Genomic DNA, 22,882 nt, shown 5'->3' on the forward strand with positions numbered 1-22,882 from the left:
ACCACCTGCAGCCTGAGTCAGGTTGGCTCGGAGGGCCTGTATGGTCTCCTTGGCTTTCCGTAGTTCAAACTCCAGGACTGGACAGGGATTTGGATTAAACACACACAGGCATCCAACCAAGGCAAGGGAAACAAAAAATAAAATATAAAAAGCAAGGATGGGTATGAAAAAAAATATACAGTTTGTATTCAACAGAAAGCATGCAGTCTTCATGGAACTTATGAACACATGCAGCAGAGTTGGTCTGAAAGCAAACTGGTGAATGTTTTCCATCGTTTCATTGGGATTAATTAACTAAGCCAAAATTTCAAGCTGTCTGACAAGGACTCGCTGTAGGCTGTTTTGTATTTATTTGGCTGTTTGTTTTTAACTCTGCATTACTGGAAAATGTTTGTTATTTCTTCTTCTTCACTTATGGTCAGCTGATACTGTCAAACATTTGAATTTCTAAGGGGCAGGGGACTACAATGGCAATCAAAGATCAGATCTAAATAAAGCGCATACATGATGGTAGCAGTGTTAGCTGTCTCCATGTAGCAAAACTAAAACCCTAATGTGAATGCACTGTCTCACTGAGACTACTGATTTTTTTTTTTTTGAAAATAAATTTATACATTGAAATTACTGAAATATTTATATACTGAAAAACACTACTTTTAGTGGCAGAATTTGAAGCTTACCTCATTTTCTTACTAAAATGAGTATCTTTTTAAAACCTTTTTTTTTTTTTTTTGCTTTACTTCATGTTTTTAGGAATATCCTAGAAGTAATTGAGACTTAGATGTTGAATACATCTAAGAGGTGCAAAATAAAAAAGAAGCAAAATCTGCAGCTCCCTCAGTGCTTACAGAGAAGCTCGCAAGAAGAATATCTTTGCTCCATTATCCTTAAAAGATTCCAATGAGTCTTGGGGATAAAACATTTTTAACCATCTAGTGTAAGTTTTAGAGATTTCAAAACACAAAATTCTAGGTGACACTTCCACCTGCTCTCACCCCTACCACTGGTTGTGAGTTTCTCACGTTCTGTTATTTTCTCTGAAAGAGCCAGGAGTGCTTTGCTTGCACTGGAATTTCACATATTTTAATTTTAAGCCACATGTATATACTGTGATGTCAAATTTTAACATCTTGTACTTTGCAAAACATACAGTAAGTATCTTAATAGCCATTTACAGCTACCGTAAAGAATGAGCTTTGTAATGAACTAGATGAGAGAAGCATAAAGCAGCTACCATACCAAAAACGTTTGCATAACTGAAGTGGATGCCTAGCATTTACTTAATTTTGACTCCAAAGCAAAGCTAAAAATATTGTAGTTGTTTTTAATACGAATATATTAATAAGACTTTTAATCATTGCCTGGAAACAACTTAACATGGCATTCTGAAATATTTGCAGAGGACAGCACAGTGCAGAAGTACTGAATTGGCTTATCTGTAAGAAATGCTACTGAAGGCTATAAAAACTGGTTTCCTTTTTGGAACACCTGATTAAGAACTTTTTGATCAATAGCATGCATGGAAAAAAAGATTCACTCAGTTTGCATTTTTCCATAAAAACTGAAGGAGTAACTACAGTACACCACATTTGCTACATGAAAGGAACTTGTTTGATGCACAGAATTTTACTGCAGCGATGTAAAAGCACAACTGAGGATATGATGAATAAAATATGCAAAATCTCTAGTATTCAGCAATGCTGATCTGCAAATACTTCTGTGCAACAAAGTTAGAAAATGCTCTTGTAGCGAAGCATCTGATCGTTTTATGGCTTCCTTGCATTCACAGTTAAGATTCTAAGTTGAAAGCTGCTTGTTTTTTAGTTTTTGCAAATTGTAATGAATTCAAATCAACTAATTTTTCTGATGGAAATGAGTCTTAACATTTTATTCTCTGAAAATATTATCAGTGTCCAGAACAGTTGCAGATCAGGAGTGCCCTGCACTAGAATGATAGAAATTTAAAACAACAACAAAAAAGTTAGAAAACCAACATAAACTAGAAAACTTGAAAAACTCAGGTATCTCATCAAGAAAAAGAGGAATAAAACATGACTGAAGGTATAGAAAGCCAAAAAAAAAATCATGTCAGACAAACCCATGTCAGACGGCATGAATTACTTTTTTAGTAAACTCTGATAGTGCTGAAAATTCTTAGAAGCCATTAGGACTTCACCCAGTCAACCTTTTAAGAAGATTACTCTGCTGCATGTTTCTCTGTATACAGTGGAAGATTCTGAACGTACCATACCTGTGAAGAACTCACTTCACAGCCTGTCACAACAGCCACAATAATTCTGCTACAAACAGTAAACTCATAATTGTACCTTGTTTCTTGCCTTAGGAATGTCAACATTGTAATTGTCACTATACAAACCATAGTGCATCTGGAAGACACAAATTTAGCTTTTATTTGAAGAAGTTTGTTCCTAGGTTTCAGTAAATTTTTCCAAATACTTACAGTGCAATTTTAATAGAGTTCTGTATTATGATTAGAAGTTCTTTATTTTAGAAACTACGCTGAAACGCAATGTTTTGCCAAAATACACAAAGATTTTTAACTCAAGGCGTACACCAATGAAACCAACACCGAAATCCCCATTTGTTAATGATCTGACTTTCTTTGTAACCATTTGCCAACCACTGGCTTTTAAAAGAAATGACCTGGTCTCTCTCTCCTCCCTCCCCTTCTTCTCCTAATGTTTACCTACCTTAGAAAGTTTAACCTTTCAATAACATTGATAAAGTCAGCTGAATATTAACTTAATGCTTGACTGAATTCGTACCATATATAATGCATTATAGTACTTAGTGAATGGTGCTAAACTCCCTGAGCATGGCGTACAGAAGAGTTTTTTGACAGACAGCTAGGAAAGTAAAGAATTAAGCTAATTCTCTATTAGGAAGGCACAGAGCAGAGTTAGGAGCTATATCGTTGTGTAATCTTCCAGCAAGAAGAGTGCATTCTGAATTTAAGGGACTCTCTTGCTTTTTCTCTTTAAAGAACTCAAATCATTACACCTACCATCTGCGGGGAAAAAAATGTACTTAGCCTTATTTAAAAGACTTGAGTCTTTCAAGAAGGCAACTAAGGATTAGAACAATTCAGAACTTCTGTTTTTATGCAACTACTCAAACGCACCTTAAAAAAGAAGTGCATAGATGAAATGGGAAGCTCATCTGCACAGCTCAGAAATTTTAAAATAAGGCTTTTTCAAGGATCTCATTCTATTCAGCCATATTTTTTAATGATTTCAGAAGTTGTTGAACCATAGATCAAGAAGTTAGGTATAAGGAACAACTTGTGGTTTGGGATACTGACCAATGAGATGCACATGAACAGCACTCTTGTTGGTCAAAGGCAAATAAGTTGAAAAGTAAACATTTTCAGCATGTATTTCTACTTACGTGACAATAATTAATTTTATTATCACTGAAAGAACAGTATCACATTATCACATTTCTAAAATGAGCAGATTCTCAGAACACTAGATGACAATGATAGGTTGGCAATGCTAAATATTTTAAAATACGAAGAGTTTTTAGGTCACAAACATACCTGCACAGTCAATTTAAGACGTGGCAGAAGATTCAGTTCTTAGATTGAATGTCAGATGACCTATTTACACTGAATACTGCAGGTATATGACTTCAAGTAGCTTTTCCATTCTCATGAAAACAAGTATTTGGAGAAGGTTCCCTAAGCCTCATAAATCCTTCAGTACTGACCTTATCTTAGTACCAACTGGTTCAGCACTTAATAGTCTTACAGAACAAGTTGTTTCATCTAGTGCATTGTAAGCACCAATGATGCTTTGTTGTTGTTGTTGCTGTTATTAAAACTTTGTGGATTATGAATTTTTTTATCCAGTTTGTTACATGGCGCTCTACATCCATAGTAAGATCAGGTAGATGTCAGGTAGATGAGGAAGAAAATAGATGTTTTCTACTACAATTAATTCTGTGATATTTATCCATATCTTGGCTGGCTTCTGTGAATTATATCTGTTCAGACATGCTTATGACAGTATTACAAATGAGAGTCACTTAACGTCCTTTGATCAGATTTCCCAAATGACAAGTTCATGCCAACTCTTCAAAACACTTTTACTTCTAGGCTTTTTAATGTCAAATGGAATGAGCTGGACCAACAGAACTGAAATACTGAAATCTACTTCAAACAATAATCCTTCCATTTATTTCCAACATTTTTTGGACTGGGAAAAAGGGAAATCTGGCAGCCAACTCTAACACCATCCATAAAAGCAAAACATGATGGCTTTGGATGGTCCACATGGACATTTTTTTCATTTGGCTTTCCCAATGTAAAAAAAGTATTTGTAACTGGATACATAATAACTTCATTTTAAAAGTACTTCTGACTCAGGATTCATTAATGACTGATACGCATTTATTTTTTTATCCTTCATTTGACATTTGCTAGGAAACAGATAATAGAAATAATGGATTCTGTACAAATGGTTAAAAAAAACAACCCAAAGATAATAGTGTGAGAAATGTATTTTAAAAAAAGAAACTATTGTAATCTAACTTTGAGAGTTATCAAAAGAATATGTGACTATCAGATTGCAGCCCGCAGCTCTTGCAATAGATTACAGCTTTAACGCCTACTCGTCAATGCTCTTTGCTGAGAAAAAAAACGTATGGTAAGAAGCAAGGTAGACTTACATTTGAAAGCACATTTGCAGGTAAGGTTGACTTTAAAAGTAGAAGCTAATAGCCAGTTTTTGTTCAAAGAAGGAGCTGCGCATATAAAGGCTTTGCAATCTCTACTGTGAAATGTTTTTTGTGTGCACATTGAAAACTCTGCAGTTTCTGAATGGACTTCCATGAGATAGTTTACTGCTTGGATAGATGTTTTGATACAGAATTGATGCAAGATATTTTAAGCAATTACAACTGAACTAGAAATATGATGTTTTGGAAAACTTATGACTTTACAAGTAACCAGAAATCGTATCTAGTCTTGCTTTGATTCTTACATCACTTCTAGGAACTCATGGAAAAACCTCTCTAAAGAACACAAGCATGTAATTTAAATATTCTGACAAATAATTTACTTATCTATTACATGACGACAGTCAATTACTATACTGTAGTCTTCCAAAATCTTTGTTCTAGGAAACAATTCATTACACTTAGTATTTCATTTTAGGATGCATTGATTTCATACCGTAAACAATCAATATTTTGTCATTAATGTTCCGCCAGAAGATGAATGGTTCTGCTAAATGTCACTTCTGTTCAGTTCTTACTTTCTGTAATCCAATTCAACCAGAAAACACAGCTCCAAGCTAAGATCAAACTAGCTCTCTCAATAATAGTGTTATCAAGAAAGATTGCCTAGATATAGAAAAAAATCTGTCAAGACGATGAAAATTTAAAAACTAGAAATTGTTTGCTTTTGCATTGTATTCCAGAACATGATACAGAAATATCTGCATTCCTTAAACACACTGTTTAGAAAACCTAGCAGTTTTCATATAAATAAAAGAAAAATCATTACCTACAGTTACAGGCCAGAATATCAAAGTATCTGAATATGCTTCACGTTCATGGATTTCACCATGATGAAGCACAGGGATTTGAAGCAGATAACAGTATGGAGCAGAAACAAGACAGCTTCCATCACTTCAGGCTTCATAAAGATAAACAATGTGAAAAAAGGTCACAGCATGGACAAATTCCAAGTGCTTATGATACTGAGTGGAACTATTTCACTGGAAATAAACTGAGCAGCAAATTTTACCGAGATTTTATGCTTTTCTCTAGAGAAGCTGTGAATAGCTAAACAACTAAACTCAGGAAAAAAGCTGGATTACAGCAACATGGCTCACGTGCACAGAAGATCATAATAATAATTTCAAACATGAAATATAGGCAATCTCTGCCTTTTGTGAGGTAACTGAAAATCCTGAAATTAAAAATTCCCAAGATTCTTAATCGAGAACTACAAGAAGCAAGAAGTCCTATCACAAGAAAATATCTTATACAATCTAGAAATCAAATGGGCAGAAAAGTGCTACAGTTAAGATCTGTAGCAAAGATGACTTGTGGAACTGACAAAATCCAAAATTCACTACGGGTTTGGCAATGCATATTTGATCTACACATAAGCTGTGTTTAACCAGATGTTTCACTGCAAATCTTCACATCAGAAAGCTGCTACCTACGCAGTGGCCACAGACTGCTACACAGAGTGATTTAGGAAGTGTTTCAACTGTATGCTAGCAGCCAATAGGCAATATCAACATATTGCTCCATTGCCTGATTGATCCTAGTTTTCAAGTATATTCCTTACTTAAGTCATATAGAAGCACACCTGCCTGAATATTTACAGTCATTACAGTACAACATCTGAAATCTAATCTACCATTAAGTGACTAGGTAAACCATCGCAGTGAAGTCTCGGCAACTTTGGGAATATTTAAATATGTTGCTGCTAAAAACAACGTGCCACGTGGTCAAGTTGGCAATCTGTGATTCCTAAATCATACAAACTTACCCGCCACTCTTTCGTCCGCTTCCCTATTGCCGTCGTCGGAGTATCTTGCAAAATCTAAGGAATCAAGAGTACTGATGCTTCCAGCGCGATCTTGAGAGAGAAGGAAGAATCAAAAACCGAAAAACAACTTAAGTCTTGAAGAGTTGACTGCTTTAACAAGGCAAAACATCTCATTTCAAAAACTATTAGTAAAAGGTGAACTGTGCTGCAAGACTGGAATTTCATGACATTTTCCATAAAGTCTGTCTCTAGACAAACACATTTCCCTTTTCCGCTTGTAAAAGACAGCATTTCTGCCCTTGCCACAATACAGCAGGAGCAGCATACAGTAGCTCCTTCCCTTTTCCACAAGGGCTAGAGACTTTGCTTGTATGTAACTGAGTAAACAGTAAGAAATAAATAGATTCAGACTGCTCTGTAACAAGTTGCAAGCAGTTCTCTTCCCTTTTTTAGTATTTTAAAACACATTAGCACAGCCAAATGCTGTATTAACACTCAACTCTATCTGTTAAATTCAGTACATACCCACTTAATAGAACATTAACCAAGGACTGTGTTATAGCAAAAATAAAGCAAGACCAGCACAGTTCATAGTACTGCAGTTTTAATATTCATGCTCTAGAATTTAATTTTTAAATCAAGAAATTCAGTAACCAGCAAAATGCTTTGATCTTGCCTCTACCTTTTTCTTTTGATCTCCCCCTTCTTTCATTAGAAAAAATATGCAGAATTGCTCAAATAGCAACAGAACCCAAAATCAGTAGAATACATTCATAATTTGCACGTTCCATTGTACCAAGTACATTGTATCGCACCCCTCCTTTCAAAATTAATCTCTATGTACCTCTCCTGAAATAATTTTAATTACATTAGAACTGTTGTCACTTTAACAAAGAACAAATTCCAGTTGGCTGTCAAAAAAAAAAAAAAAAAAAAGCAACTGCCAGCAGGAATAGAAGCAATTTCATCACCCGTCAGTCACATTCTGTCATGACTAACACTATGGAAAACATTTAAAATGAAAAAGAAGTTATCTTATATTGTGTCAAAACTTAAAGAATCTATTAATGTTTGGGGTTTCTTCGCACATTTAAGCCTTACACTGACACGTAAGGTCTTGTGGCACCCTCTGTACACAAACCAACACCAAAAGGAAATCAGAACATTTGGATACACACTGTTCTGCTTACTTGCAAACCTTTACATAGGAAAACAAGTTTCCTAGCTCAAGTAGAATTGTACAGCACCAAACTGATGTGCCTGACAAATGTGTAGATATATACACACACATACACACACACACATCACAGTTAGAAGTGATTAAGTTCAAAAGAAAACATGATTTTTGAATGCATGGCATGAAAGTCTTCAGATCTGATATTTCAGAATGCCTAATGCTGTTCAGTAAGTACTGTTCCAATTCATTTCATTTGAGACTGTAGGTTCTTAGACAAAATTGAACTCAAGGCTCAAGTTAAACAAAGAAACAGCATATAAATAAAGATTTCAATGACAAAAATGGTATTTGAGAGAGGTGACCCAGTCTTACGTATACCATTATTGTGGCAAATGGACAACATAATTTTCTACTCCTCTTAGGCATCAGAGAAACAACTGCCAAACTTTCAGGTAGCCAACCACATAACAATTAACAGCTCATCCAAAGCTGTACATGCAAATACATTTTCCATCCCAAAGTCCAAAAAAGAAACCCAGCAATGAAACACAAACCTGTTTGCCAAAACAGCAACCAGAAATTATGAGAAAAAATTGTCTTTCAATCTAAGTCTGTATCAAGAGGTACACAACAGAATCCAGCAGCTCTAAATCCAACAATTCCCAGCCAGCAAATATGCACCACTCTTACATGATAAAAGGTCCTTACAGAAACAAAAAAAAACCTTAACAACCATGTATTTTGATGATTTTAACGTCCAGAAAGAGCCTTAAACACCACACCTATGTCCACACCGACAATTTCTAAGTTTGAAATTTGTACATTCATCATTTAAACTCCCCCTCACCATCTGAGTATAGACAATAACAGAAACATCTGAAGCTCTCCTTACATACGGGTTGGTATGTACAACTCCCCCATACATAACTTACTTCTCAAACAAGTAAATTAAAGTTGGTCTGTGTGCTTCAACAATGTGGAGCTAACGGAATCTATCTGAATTTAAGATTTACAATGAAAACCACCTTTTTATCTATCACCGTGGTGGAACCTGACTTTAGACTGAGAAAGGTGTAGCACAGCCAAGCAAATGCTGAAGGAAAAGCACCATAGCAGCATACGCACACAGACTGAACACCAGCTTCTCAGTTCAATGTCTCTCAAAGCGATACACAATGCAGATGTAGGAAAATATAGACAGTGGTGAGGTGCTGGAACTGGCTGCCCAGAGAGGTTGTGAATGCCTCGTCCCTGGCGGTATTCAAGGCCAGGTTGGATGGGGCCCTGGGGAGCCTGGTCTGGTATTAAATGGAGAGGTTGGTGGCCACGCATGTGGCAGGGGGGTTGATGATTCCTGAGGTCCCTTCCAACCCGGGCCATTCTGTGATTCTGTGAAATTCCAACTTCTGGAACACAACTCAAGCTAAATGCTTAGCTTGAACAACGTAACAAGGTTTTTATTACCACTTTGCTACAGTACACCACCTTTACAATAACCTGGTGTGGCTCTTACACCAGTTCCTCCTACATTGGTGAGAGGTCACCAGGGCTGAAGCACTTGGGCTGAGACACCTCCTGGCCAAACTGGCTACACAGGCATCAGCAAGTCATCTCTGCTGAGGTTAAGGGCCCTGCCAAGTACCAGCTATAGAGAAAGCTTAATCACCAGCGCTCTGCTGGGCCACAGCTCCTCAGTGAAGGTGCTTCAGGCAGCAGGTAACCTGTTTCCACCCTCTGGAAAGATGGGCTCCCACTACAGCCAGGTGAGGCGAGGCCCAACTGGCAACTCCCTCTTCTTGTGCTCACACTGCAAAGCAACCAGTGCCACACGAACCCCAGCTATACTGGCAGCTTCTGCCCGGGCACTGATACTACCGAGCCAAGGGGAAATTAGGCAGCAAAAGGACCCCTTCCTCCCATCCAGTGCCACAGCAGCACCAGTGACTTCTGTCTTCCTAGTACTATGAGATGAATTTTGGAGTTATTTCACATGTTGAAACTGCTGAAGAAACAGAACGAAGTCCAAACAAATGTAAACAGTAGGTCTGAACAGCAGAGAGGGATTTTGGATAGAGGCTGAGGGAATCAGCCTGCAAGATCACCTGGGATAACAAAGTGGAAGGAGACAGCTAACTGAAAATGGTGCCCAGAAAGGTGAGGGCTGACAAGCATGCAGCATATGGTATCAACAGCAAAGCACACACGTGCTGGAGGCTGCCCAAAGCTAAACAACAGCATGCCTGCCCCACTGCTTCACCTACAGGAAAGGCAACGGTGCAAGAAACTGTTGTCTCACTTCCTCCCACTTTCTTTGCAGGCAGCCATCAGTGGATGGCTTTTCTCCAAAGACTAACAGCAGCCCCCAGAAAATTATGGAATAACATTCTATAGCCTCAAGGTGCGTACTTCTATAAAGGAAGAAACAGAGGCTGAAAACAGCACTTCCTTGCAGGCCACACATGGCTTCACTCACTAAGAAAACTAATAGGGCTGTTGGAAGGAGAAGAAATAGGATAAGGAGAGCTCTGCTCAGCGCGTGCAGCTCCAATAAGAACTACTTTCTGAGCTGATAAGAAAATGAAGCTCTAATTTTGCAGTGAACAATGTGTATTTCTTTAGATAATGTCTTTTTAATAAGAAAGAAAAATCTTAGGCTTATGTTATTTGACAAGGATAATAAAGGCAGAACCCTGCAGGGAGAAAGCATGCTGTGGCTGAACTCTGCTTCTGCTTTAACAAAAACTGAAGTGACACAGTAGTAGGAAACCATCCTGCTCTTATAGTATGCACATTCTTACTAGCAGTTTATGTGCAGATTTTCTACTTGTTTCTCTGGTGTTCTGAATTGAAACACCTTTCTTTTTAGTCAGTAATTCCTTATAAGTGATCAGTAAAAAAAGGTATTGTCAGTTCCATGTTTCAGAACGTCACAACAGTGCAATAAGCGTTGACAAGCAGGTATGAAAAACTCCATGAAGTGCAACACTGCAAGGTGGCAAGAGAAAGCCAAAGGTCTGCAAGTAAGCAAGATAGGGTTTGATTTTTTAGATCTTCTGTAGTGAAATGCCATGAAATAGATTGGGATTGTAACACAGAGTCTGGGCAAGTCTGAGCCATTTGGAAAGGGATTAAGAAAGGTCGGAAAGCTAAGAATCACACAAATGACACTTGATCAAAATTAAGAAGTGTTCTTCAATCCATTTTTTTTTTTGGAAAAATGCAACTACTCTAATTTCATTTGTGAAGTTTAAACTCAGGTCCATCATCACATTTTTCTCATTGATTTATTTGTTGAGATACTGCCTCATTCCAGAGGAAAATAACTTTGATTCCCTTTTTATTCCCAGAGTTGTTACTTGTGATGCAGGCAGATTCCACAGGATAGCTTCTGCTCCCCAGGCACATTCACTTCCTCCTTTCACTGCAAGGTGAGTATAACTTTCTAAAGGAGGAAAATGTTAAGGAAACAAACAAACAAGAAAACTCCAAAACTCAAGAAGGGGCTGTGCCTTCCAGTGACATACATAACAAGGAAATCATAAAGAATCATACAATGGGTGGAGTAGGAAGGGACATTAAATACCATCTAGTTGCAACCACCTCATCTGGTTTCAAGCACCCCAAAAAGATTAAGTTTCATTCATTCTGATGGTTAAAACAGTTTATTTCCACCTGTTTATCTAAAGGGATTCCAACAAGGACCACACTAACCACAGTTTTAAAGTACATGAATTAAGCAGGAATAAATTGCTGTCTTACACAAAGAGTATTTAATAAGGCACTTGTGTAGAAGTATTTCTTAAACCACTTAAAAACAAACTATATCATCAAAAAGGCTAAAGAAACAAAAAACAATAAATAATTTAGAAGCTATCTGCATTTACTTTGCAAGCACCTAAATTAATTTAAAAATAACTAGTCGGTAGAGCAGCTAGAAAGTTGTCATCTTTTCCCTATGATGATAAGAAGCCATATCACTGTGTACTAATACAGTACTAAGGTACTTTGGAAGTATCTTAGGTTCGTTAGCAAACCTAACAAGCCTAAACAGTGTGTATGAAGACCAAGAACTTTCCTCTTGAAATTCAAGAATAAGGGTTGATACACACGTAAAAGACCAATCCAGTTGGCATCTCTACTTGTAAGCATTCACCTGAACTGGAAAGCATCTGTAACCTGAAACTTATCACATTTTAAACCAATCAGAGTAATAATTGGCTGCCAGCAATTCTATTTTGATCAGCATCAGGTGGAACAAGAGGCAACACAAAAAATACTTCCCAATAAAGTCCGAAGGTGGCTCTTTACTGAATATTCAGCATACTAGGATCAAATTATTTCCATTTTAGACAGGTTGTAAGTGTATTATGTGTTTTTATGTAGAAAGAAACAGTTGTAAGAAGACAGCATAGGAAGACAAACTTTTTTGGAGACACTAGAAGTCCCAAGCCCATTAGTTTGGCTAAAAACTTCAGCCTATCATGCTGTTAGGAAACCATCATATAGGCTCTTCAGAAATCCACCCTCACACATTATTTGGAGAAGAAGGAACAGAGATCCACTACTTTCCACACATACAAAGAAATAGAAATAGAAAACAACAATCCTGGAAGACATTACATGTCGCTAGTTAGTAGAGTTTTACTTGTCATTTATTGTAGCCTTACTAAGCAGGAATACAGCCTAGAAACACACCAGACCTGAAAAAACATTATGGAATAATGTTAATTTTATTGGACACCAGAAAATATTTATATAGAGAATTCTGAATATTTAGGCATGCAGAGCTCCAGAAGCTTTGTATCCAAAACCGCTGACATATTTATCTTTTACTTCAGAGAAGGTTGAAGTGCTCCAACATCGGTATTAGAAGTATTGTACAAGCAACCTGATCTACCAGAAGTAATTTATTTGACAACAAACTCTCATCACTAAATTAAATTTTAATGACCTAGGATTTCAAGCTTAACAAGGCCCTCTTCGACATTAGAACTTCTTAAGTTGTACTTCTCTGCAGCTATGGATTAAAAAGTTACTCTTCATTCTTGAACTGATGATAGAAAATAAGCTTTGCAGAAAAAAAAAAAAAGGTATAATAGGGAATTGGTCATGTTTGATATTCTTATGAATTAAAAAAATATGATTATTCAACGAACAGGCATGCTTCACCTTAAAATAATACAAAATACAACAGTAAGTGAGACTCCAGATTTAACTGTCATACAAAGCAAGCCGTTGGGAATTAGAGATGACAAAACTATGCAATGACAGCTGCATTTGAGAGATTCAAGAAAAAAAATCCAATATAAGATATTCTCAGATGCACAAGAAACAAAAAGCTAAAGAAATAAAAATACTCCTTACTGTAGTGAATTTTAACCTACAACCCACAGACTATTATCAAGGCATGCTTTGAGGTTAGTAAGGGTGTGATTCTTGGCAATTTTAAGAGCTTATCCAGATGAGTTGTGCTATTGTTCTGAGTAAGCTCTCCCTCCTCCCATCATGTACATCCAACTTTCCTTGCACGGAGGAACCTCTGAGGTCAATCTCCGCACCCCAAGAAAAATTAGGCGATAAGGAGAGCAAAGATATTTTTTTCCTGTTGTTGTTTGCTTGTTTCTCGGGGGTTTGCAAGTCAAAGACACTGGAAAAACACTCTGCTTCTTCCATCTCAAAAAAAAAAAAAAAAAGCTGTGCTCCAGGAAATGTCATACTGTTGCTTGCTGTTATGCTTAGGATATTCAATGTAATTTTTAAGTAAAAAGGCAAAGGCACACCAGAAGTATTATCATAACAGATCCCAACTGACAAGATTCCTTAGAAACTACTTGGATTTGCTGCTTTCATCATTTTTCCCCTGTGCTACATGTACTATACAACTGTTAAAGTTCAGGTTCAGGCCTGAGAAAATTCAAGTGTTTGAATATACATTTTAGATCTGTTTCTGTTGTTGCTGAAGAAGCCAGCAGACAAGGCATATCACCTACCTTAAATATTCAAAACCTAGACTAATCTAGCCATAACAGTCATGAAACAGGTTTCTTGCTTTCTTCTAAAGATACCAGCCTGCAAAAACATGTCCTTGAATAATCTGCATCTTCAACCATCCTGCACAGCATCACAGGCAGACGGGTGCAGAAGCTGAAGAAATTGGAGACAAAGACCAAAGGAATACAATTCTTCCTTTATTACTTCCTTGCGTTTAAACCCCACACCAGCACCCAACTGCAAATACATGTAAGTGAATAAACCAACTGGCAAGAGGGATTAGCATTCACAGATGTGGAATGAAACAGAGACCTGAACAGTTTCACTGGAGGATTTTCTACATTAATTTAAAGAATCAGATATCATTAACACTTCAAAACACAATTATCGATTCAGATCTTATATTTGAGGTTGCACTATGTAGCAAGTGAAATAGACAGATTGTGTAATATGTGCAATACAACTGAATAAATTAGCTGAGCTGTTTAATTCCCCATAAGTGATACAGCAGCTTTCTACCAGATTTCATAAGACAAATGTGGAGCAACATTACCTTGAAAAGTCTTAACTAGATGAAGCATTTTAAAGTTCTGACATGTTTCAACTTGCTCCAAAGCTTAGCACTGCTGGATCACTCAGCAATGCAAACCAGATCCATGGCAGCAGTTACCTCCTCTTGCATAAAACCCAAGGAAAAAACAAACTTATTGGTCAAGTTTCTAAAATCTGTTTGAACTTGCAGAAATTCACAGCAGATTAACATGTTCCACATTGCTTCACTAACTCTCACATGGAAATGGGAATCCTGTAAGTCATTTATCCCATTGAGCACCGAATTCTACACACCCAGCCTGTGAGCTTTGTTTTACTACAGTAAGCATTCTTCTGCCCTCTCCCAAACGCTCCCGCTAAATGAGACCAGGTGAATTCTCAAAGTTGTTATGTGCAAGAAGGAAGTTCTCAGATAACCGCCACATTAAATGGAACTACATTAAGTACAGCCAGCAGAATAAAATTAACTTTCAGCTATGAGAGCAATTAATTTACAAGATATCTGGAATTTTTAACAAGTGTTCAGGATGTTCAGATCATACTAGTCCATGCAAGGAAATCCAAACCAATTGAAACCTACTTCATATCACTAATGAGCTAAGAAAACTTGTAGAAGATATGAGAGTAAAAACCCTAAAACCAGTTGGAAAAAAAACAAGTCTGTGCTTCCTGACCAATTTAAATAGCCATGTATATAACAAATGCTTTGCTAAATACATTACAGTAGTCCCATAATGGAAGCACAGCAGAAGCTCACGAGAAGGAAGAAATGCAAGTGGAAAATAGCAGAACACATTCACAATCGACTTGGGTTAAGACACAGGTGCACCCCAGCCGACCACATAAAGAGCCATGCTGACAACAAAGACACTGCTTCAGTGGGTAGCTTACTGCACAAACTTGGGCAGAACCCAAATTATTTGAGCTTCAAAGAATCAAGCTGGCCCTGCTAAAAGCCATTTAAGCACTGCTGCAGCGAACAGAGATCCAGACAGCACGGTACCCTGGGGAAAAACACCAAACCCAGCATGGCTCCCTGCGGTGTGCTTGAGATACCAGAGCTTCCCAAAACAAGAGCTAAGGGAGGAGCATGGCACAGGGGTACTTCTTCCAGTTCCAGACCCCAGCTGGCTTCAGCAGAAATTAGAAAGCATCAAAAGAATTGAGTAAACTCCATATGCTCAGCTGCAGCACTGCCTGGCCTCAAGCATATTGATCAGCTTGCATTACAAGGATTTTTCCATTCTCCATAGTAACCCAGATTCCTGTCATATTCTCTGGTATCAAGACTACCTTCCATCAATTCAGTCTAGAGAAAAACCAAGCCTAAGGCTGGATTTTATAATCGCATACAAACATTTGGAGGGAAGATGTAAAGACAACAGGGGCTCTTTTCAGTGGCAACCAATGCTGGGAACAGAAGCAATGGGTACAGCTAGAACAAAGGAGGTGCCTCTGAACATCAGCAATCATTTTCTTATGGTCAGGATGAGCAAGCACTGGCACAGGTTGCACAGAGGTTGTGGACTCTCCCTCCTTCTACGTATTCAACAGTTGTCTGTCAAATGAGAACATTTGCCAGTTCTCCCCCTGCCCCACCAACATCAAACCCATATGAAAAGCTACTTGCTACATAAATAAGAATTTCTTTTGCTCCGAGTTTTTACGTAACAGAACTTCCTTCAATTCAAAAGTGAAGTTTTCAGTTGCGTCACCTTCATGCAGCAGTACATTGCAGGAAGGGAGGAAGTAAATTGCCTATCCCCTATGGTGCACAGAGGGGAAGAGACTTCAGTATTTCTCCAAGGCTTTTTCATCTTGGACTATTTAAGATGAAACAAAGAAAATAAAACAAAACATCTTGTCCAAACTCAGCATACGTTTGTGTCCTGTCTCAGACACGTGTATCATAATTAAAAATAGAAGGCCTAAAAGCTTTACTGAAATTTTTAGCTTATGTCATAGTGGCATCCAATGCAGTTTACCAAACCTGCATCTTTACACTATATCTGAAAAACAAATACAAGTCATACATTTAATGTATATAGTTGCAAGATAAAACACAAAGAATAAGATTTAAGGATATCTCTACCTACTGATAGGAAAGACACTTCTGATGCTACATTCAAAATAGTTCCATATACAAATAATCTAAGGCAGGATGTATTAGAAATCTTAATTTGAAAGTACAAGAACTTCCTGCAAAAAATATACTTTTTTCCATATTTTCATTGATTCCAAGTTTACAAAATACACTAGTTATAACGTTTAAATTAATCACAACAGATTTTGCACACAAGCCACCTTCTTGATACCCTTGATACCACTACCTAATTAATCATGGCTTGCCTGCAAGCACTAGACAAATTTTTTAATATCAGGCAATGAAGCTCGTATAAATTTCCAGCAAACACCTTCTCAGTGGAATACAATTTACAAGTTATATCTTCGACCACCAAACTTATTTCTCAGAGGAAGAGAAACTACAAGAAACTCTGTATACTTCATAGAGAACTGAAATTACATGCAGGGAAGCTTAAGAAGCTTCCAAAAGCTGCTCTCAAACACAAAGCTCTCTCTAATCTTCTTGCCTTCTCCCTTCTCTCCACAAAACCAGAACAGGTAGGAAGGAGCACTCACTGCTTCAGTGCAACATTTGCTCACGTTGCTGCAACTTTCTAGCGAGGCATGGTTAAACTCACAGGTAACTGAATTAACTACAGCACCAGCCCGTGTGCACAGGTTCACCTCTGCTCTCCCCACACAGAACATTAGCAGCAGCTCTGGCACAGGAACGGAACAGGAAACCCAGACTCATGCAACTACATTCCCCAGAGGATATCTGTAAACTATCTGTAAACACCCTAAGAGAAGAACACACAAATGAGTTATTTACTGCAAGGTAAAGTATAACCTGAACATAGGGAACACTATTCAGTGATAACAATGATACAAACCTGCCCTGCTTTGCCCAACACTGTCACACTTTGTACTACCTTACTTCTTTGTGTAGCTACACCATTACACTAACCTATCCTCAGGTCTATCAAAGTATCCCAAATCACTCCAATACAGATACCAGCCAAAGATTAAAACTACCCACTTACTGACTGCAGCCATCAACAACTCCATTCCTCTTTCTTTCGGCATTACTTAGAAGCATCTTCCTTTTTGAACAGTCTTCTGTACTTGAGAGACAACATTTGCTATCTCCCATCTGTCACTATCGACAGTTTTGGTTCACTCTTTACCTACACCCTTCTATCCTGTCCCTCACAAAGGAAGCACCCTTCCTTACACAGATATTGCAGCCACCGTCTCACCCACAAATCGTCACACGACCTCACAGCTCCTGGAGGAGTAGCTAACAAGATCACAGGTATTTTGGGTTACTTTCATAAAGACATCAGCAAACATTTTAATAGAACAAAAGCAATAAAACAAACAAAACCAACCATAACCCAGAAAAAAAAAAAAAAAGACAACCCTGCCAACCAAAGAACTAGTCACTAGAACAACAGATATTACACCGACATCCTAATTTCCAATCTTAAACTGCCATTTAAGCTGAGTGAGCAGGTGTCCCTGCTCTGATATATACTCAGAACAAAAATCTGGGTGAAAAACTGATGATAACAGCCACACTCTCACTGTGCCTGCAACTCAGCATTCAGGGCTGCTAGGAAGACACCCCTTTCCTACGGCAGCATCATCAATAAGTTCTTCCCATGTGCAGCAAAACCCAACTGAATTTCAAAGGCTATAAGCAAAACCAGGGAGCTATTTCACTACAACTGAAACAAACAAAAAAAAAAAATCCCAAAGCACAAACAAACCCTGGAGTTTACTACACAGTAGCAGAATTAACTTAATATATTTATATTTGCAGATAATTTAACATAATTGGAATCAACTCTCCGGAAACTTACAAACAACTTCACTTTGGAAATATTCAGGAAATGCAGTATCCCAGTTTAACCTCTTTCTTTATGATTGTCATCAAAGCTGTTTCAAATTAAAAAAAAATTCTTCTTTATAAGGAAGAAATTAAAAGGCAGATTCTAATTTGTCTTTAGTACTAAAGCTAGTTCCAGGAGCATAAGTTGCATCCCTTCAGGAAATAGCATTTACCAGGCATAGCCCACGATGCTCAAGCTTGAATTATGGCTGTCAGCCTCAAGGATTTACTAACACAACATTTGAGTCTGAGCAACAAAGATGAGACATTCAAGCCACTGAATTATTTCTAAACTTTAAATATCACTTTTTATACTGTGTGAAGGTGAGGGAAAGGGGACATGAATTTAAATTTGAAATGTAGGTGACAACCAAAGTCTTGCAAGAGATCTGCAATACTACATGAAGCAGGAACTTTCACATTACACCATTCATATGACCAGCTTTAAGAAGGCAGTTTCAAAATGGTTTGGCAGATGTGGGTCACTGCTACTGAAACCACTGAAGAGGCAAACATGAAGTTTGTGAAGATCTAGCTGAAATACATGATGTAAAGGATCTGTAGTGCAACTAAAGGAGCATTGCTGACTCCTTCACAAAGTCAGTTTGTTCTAAATTTTAACAACAGAAGCATCCTTTTCATGTTTTTCAGCATAATATAGCTTAATCTCTATTTGCAACTGTGACATTACTCCTGTTGCAAAACAGAGATTTTTTTTTCCAAAAATACAAGCAAATCTTGTCATCTGACTATCAACTGCCTCATAAGCAAGTTCTCTGAAGCACTGTTCATAGACAAAACGGCTCCTGAGTCCCTACCTTACCTTACCACAAGATGTTAGTTGTTTAATTGCTGTGATATTTCATTACATCTTCTTTGTAGCAGCCTATAAACAAAAAATATAAGGGGAGAAAAAAATGCCAGCACGCACTCAGATTTAGCTTGCCAATGAACACCTGCACTGAAATTCTCTCCTTCTGTAAATGACTGGGCATACACTGCAAAGCTTCCAGTTGCTCTACAGAAATCCTAGGATAGCATTCCAAGCATGCTTTGGATCCACTTAGAATTGCCAGTCACTTTTTCTACAACCACTCAGATTATCAAAAAACCTCAGCACACAACCACAAAGACCCACCTAAGTTGTTGGTGGTGGGAGCAGATACAGGACTAGTGCTGAGAATGAATTCCAACTGGAATTGTCAACAGAACTTTTTCTATTACATAAAAGTTGACCACATGATTAGTTTTTTCCACTGAGGCATAAAATGTCAGTGACCCTGAAATCATGCCTAATTTCATTACTTTCTACATCAACCGTTTCTCTGAAGAAAACTACTGTTCTATTCTCAAACCCATTTAGGCATACTGAAGTGAGAGAAGACAACTGCAATACCCTTGCAGAAACTCTCTGCGAGTCTCCACAAATGCAGGAATAACTGTCTGCGCCTCTCAACAGAACTTAACTTCATAACTCAGGCAAACAGACAGACTTAATACTGGATTTGACCTGTGGCTTGTTTCTCTAACTAAATACAGTATCAAATGCTGAAAACAGAATCACAGAAATGTTTGAGTTGGAAGGAACCCTTAAAGGACATCTCGTCCAACTCCCCTCCAATGAGCAAAGAAAACCTACAGTGAGATCAGGCTGCTCAGAGACCCATCCAGCCTGGGCAATAGAACATCCACCACCTCTCTGGGCAGCCTGTTCCAGTGCTTCATTAACCTTTCTTCAGAAAACTTCTTCTTTATATCCAGTTGAAATCTTTCTTTTAGTTTGGAACCATCTCCCCTTGTTCTGTCACAACAGATCCTTCTAAAGAGTCTTTTCCCTTCTTCCCGATAGCCCCCTTTTAGACACCAAAAGGCCCCTCTCATGTCCCCCTGAAGCCTTCTCTTCTCCAGGCTGAACAGCCCCAGCTCTCTCAGCCTGTCCTCATAGGAGAGGTGCGCCATCCCCTCCAAGATTTTTGTGGCCGTTTTCCGGACACGCTCTAACAGGTTTCCGTCACTTCTGTACTGAGGACTCCACATCCAGATGCAGTACCCCACATGGGTATATGTACCAGCACAGACTAGATGGGCAGAAGAAATAAAAAGCACTCTTGCAAGGATCTGACAACTTTCAACCCACCGATTTTTTGCAATTTTTTTTTTTTAAACATTTGCAAATTGACTTAAATTCAGACATGAGTTCTTATCAGTTCTTGTTATCATCAACCAGACTCAGGTAGAACAGGAATGACACAATGGCTAGCTCTGTGCTAGATTTAATGAAGTCTGATGATGACCATAACTCATCTGATTTCCAATATCACTCAGTGTTAATTGCCTTTTTAAACATTTTTGAGACAAAAAGGTACACCCCAATATTCTATTATAGATAGCAGGTTTCAATATACAATAACTTTTAACCTAAGGTCTAGCACAATAGTTACTTTTATTATGCCTCAGAATTATCACACAGCACCAAAAAATTTTTTTTTAGATTCTCTCCTCTATCCTTTGATGGTTCTTCTTTTTATAGGGGCAAACTCTCCATATCAGTAGATCAGCAAAATGATCATTAAGATGTTCTCACATAAATATACATTGGTCTGGAACTCCACAAAGTCAATTTATTAAGTGTCTTTAACTCCACAGATACACAGGCTGCTGTTCTAATTCTAGTACAGCTGTGACCAACAACTGGAAACAACGTACACTAACAAAGCACTGAGAATGCTTAGTCAATGGGGTGAATTGATTGGAATCCCTAAGGATGCTGTTCTTAAGGAAACAGAAATTAATATTGGTTCCTACCTTTGAAACAGAGTTTTTCCAACATTCACCAATCTTATCATAAAAAGAACCTTACTGAAGGTTGGACAAAGCCAAGTGTGAAATTTTAAGTATTTGTAAACAAGATAAGTTCAGTATAAGCAGCAAGAAGAAAAAAACCATGCAATTTTCAAAATATATTATTAATTAAAAAAGCTGAAAGCTTCTCTGTTGCTTCCTGTCCAAGCCATCTAGATACTACCAGTTACCTCCATATTTGAAATCTTAACAGCATCTCTTTCCAACATTTGAAACTTCTAAAGCAAAGAAAGCATAGGACTGCTCACCAAATACCTCTAGGTATCTTGGAATACACACATATAGTAACAAGTCTTTCACCATGACCACAGCTCCTCTCACATCAATACTATCCATGAGTTCATTAAGCCCTCAGAAGTCAGGTGGCTGGGCAGCTTCTCTCTCCCAAAATGACTTCCATAAGCTACCAGGTTATTAAAACTTCACTGGTCTTGAAAGCAGTACTGCTGAAGCACACAAACAATTGTATTCTAAGCCATCTGCCATATTAAAACTCAAAAACTTTTAAGGCCGGCTTCGTGACAGTTTTCCAAATGCCTTCAACACTACAGAAACTATACTCAACCACCCCCACTGCCCTTGGCCAGCACTTGGGAAGCAGGACAGCATCAGCGATTGGACACACCGTGCTGTATATGACCAAGTAATACCTGTGAAATTCAGCACCACTTCTGGACCCCTGAGCCATTCCAATGCACTGACAATCCATTTTTGATAGCTTTTAGACTTCAGACATATAAGCTATGGGTTTAATGGTTAAAATGGTTAAGCTCAACTCTCTTTCCTAGCAGGGCATGGATTGATCTTTTGTGAGCAGGTGCTAAAGAAGGCACAAAAACGTCCGTTTCTAACACTTCTTCACGCCGGGCACACGCGTGACCTTCACGAGAGGCCCAATCACGTCCGTGCCCTGCCCAGCACAGCCCCGCTCCCAGCCCCGGCCAGAAGGAGGCACTTACTGAGCTGCCCGGAGCCAGGCTCCCTGCCGCCGGCTCCGCCGAGCACACCGCCGCCCAGACCCCCTCCGGCGGGCGGCGTGCCGCTCTGCCTCTCGAAGTTGCCCGGGTTGGAGAAGAAATCCCGCAGCCTGGGCAGCTCCCGGCCGCTCTCCAGCAGCTCCGTGTGCAGCTCCAGCGCCGTCAGCAGAAACTGATCCCGCAGGAGCTGAGCCGCCATCGCGTCCATCGACACCCGCGGCGGATCCCCAGCGGCGGCCCCGCCGCCCGCCCCCGCCGCATCGCCCGCCGCCCGCAAACCCGGCAGCTCTTCGGGGCTGCCCGCGGCCGCCGCCTCCTCCCGCCGCCGCGCCGGGTACGCCGGTCCTCCCGGCTCGGTACTGCTGCTGCTGCCACCGCCGGGCCTGGCTTCTTCAGGCTCGTCTTCCTCCGAGTCGCTGAGAAAAGGGTTCACGCTGCTGCCCCCGCCCGCCGCCGCCATCTTGCGCCCCGAAGCGGCGCTATCGAGGCGCTGCCGCGGTGAAAGCCGCGCAGAGGAGCAGCAGCCGCTTCTGGCGGGACCGGAGCCGGGGCCGCCGTCGCCGCCAGCTCCCTCAGATACTACGGGCGCTGCCGCCGGCGACTTCCCCCCCGACAACCACCGCTTCCTCGGACTCCCGCACCCGCCCCGCTGCCGCTTCCGGATCCCGCCTCTCGCGAGAGCCCCCCAACCAATCGCGAGCGGCGCCCCAGGGAGCAGACCCCGCCCCTCGGCCCGCTCCGGGAGGCGGGCTGCGGCTGGGTGCGGAGGGCGGGAACACGAGCATAGCAGAGGAAGCGGAAGTAGATACCGGCGGAGCTGGCGGCGGGAGGCAGTGAGT

General features: G+C 39.4%; 2 protein-coding genes across 7 annotated transcripts in view; one reads left to right on the plus strand and one right to left on the minus strand.

Moving 5' to 3' along the window:
• Window positions 1-22,730, minus strand: part of RELCH (RAB11 binding and LisH domain, coiled-coil and HEAT repeat containing) — a 73,196-nt gene extending 50,466 nt beyond the window's left edge. For 4 of the 5 annotated variants that reach the window (XR_014882333.1, XM_010708466.4, XM_085220333.1 and 1 more), the window contains exons 1-3: window positions 22,026-22,730; window positions 6,527-6,616; window positions 6-77 (exon numbers count right to left, since the gene is read on the minus strand). Coding sequence is in view for 4 of the 5 variants with exons in the window: in XM_010708466.4 (XP_010706768.2) it covers window positions 6-77; window positions 6,527-6,616; window positions 22,026-22,503 (640 nt within the window). In the remaining variant the exon portion in view is untranslated. The remainder of the gene's footprint in view (window positions 1-5; window positions 78-6,526; window positions 6,617-22,025) is intronic. The other variant, XM_085220332.1, reaches the window with a different exon arrangement.
• Window positions 22,731-22,795: 65 nt separating this feature from the next.
• The window catches only part of PIGN (phosphatidylinositol glycan anchor biosynthesis class N), a 99,913-nt gene continuing 99,826 nt past the window's right edge, over window positions 22,796-22,882 (plus strand). The window contains exon 1 of one of the 2 annotated variants that reach the window (XM_019613793.3): window positions 22,796-22,876. The gene's annotated coding sequence lies outside the window, so the exon portion shown is untranslated. The remainder of the gene's footprint in view (window positions 22,877-22,882) is intronic. The other variant, XM_085220335.1, reaches the window with a different exon arrangement.

This window comes from Meleagris gallopavo, chromosome 3 (assembly GCF_905368555.1).
Source record: "Meleagris gallopavo chromosome 3, MGAL_WU_HG_1.1, whole genome shotgun sequence".
Taxonomy (NCBI): domain Eukaryota; kingdom Metazoa; phylum Chordata; class Aves; order Galliformes; family Phasianidae; genus Meleagris; species Meleagris gallopavo.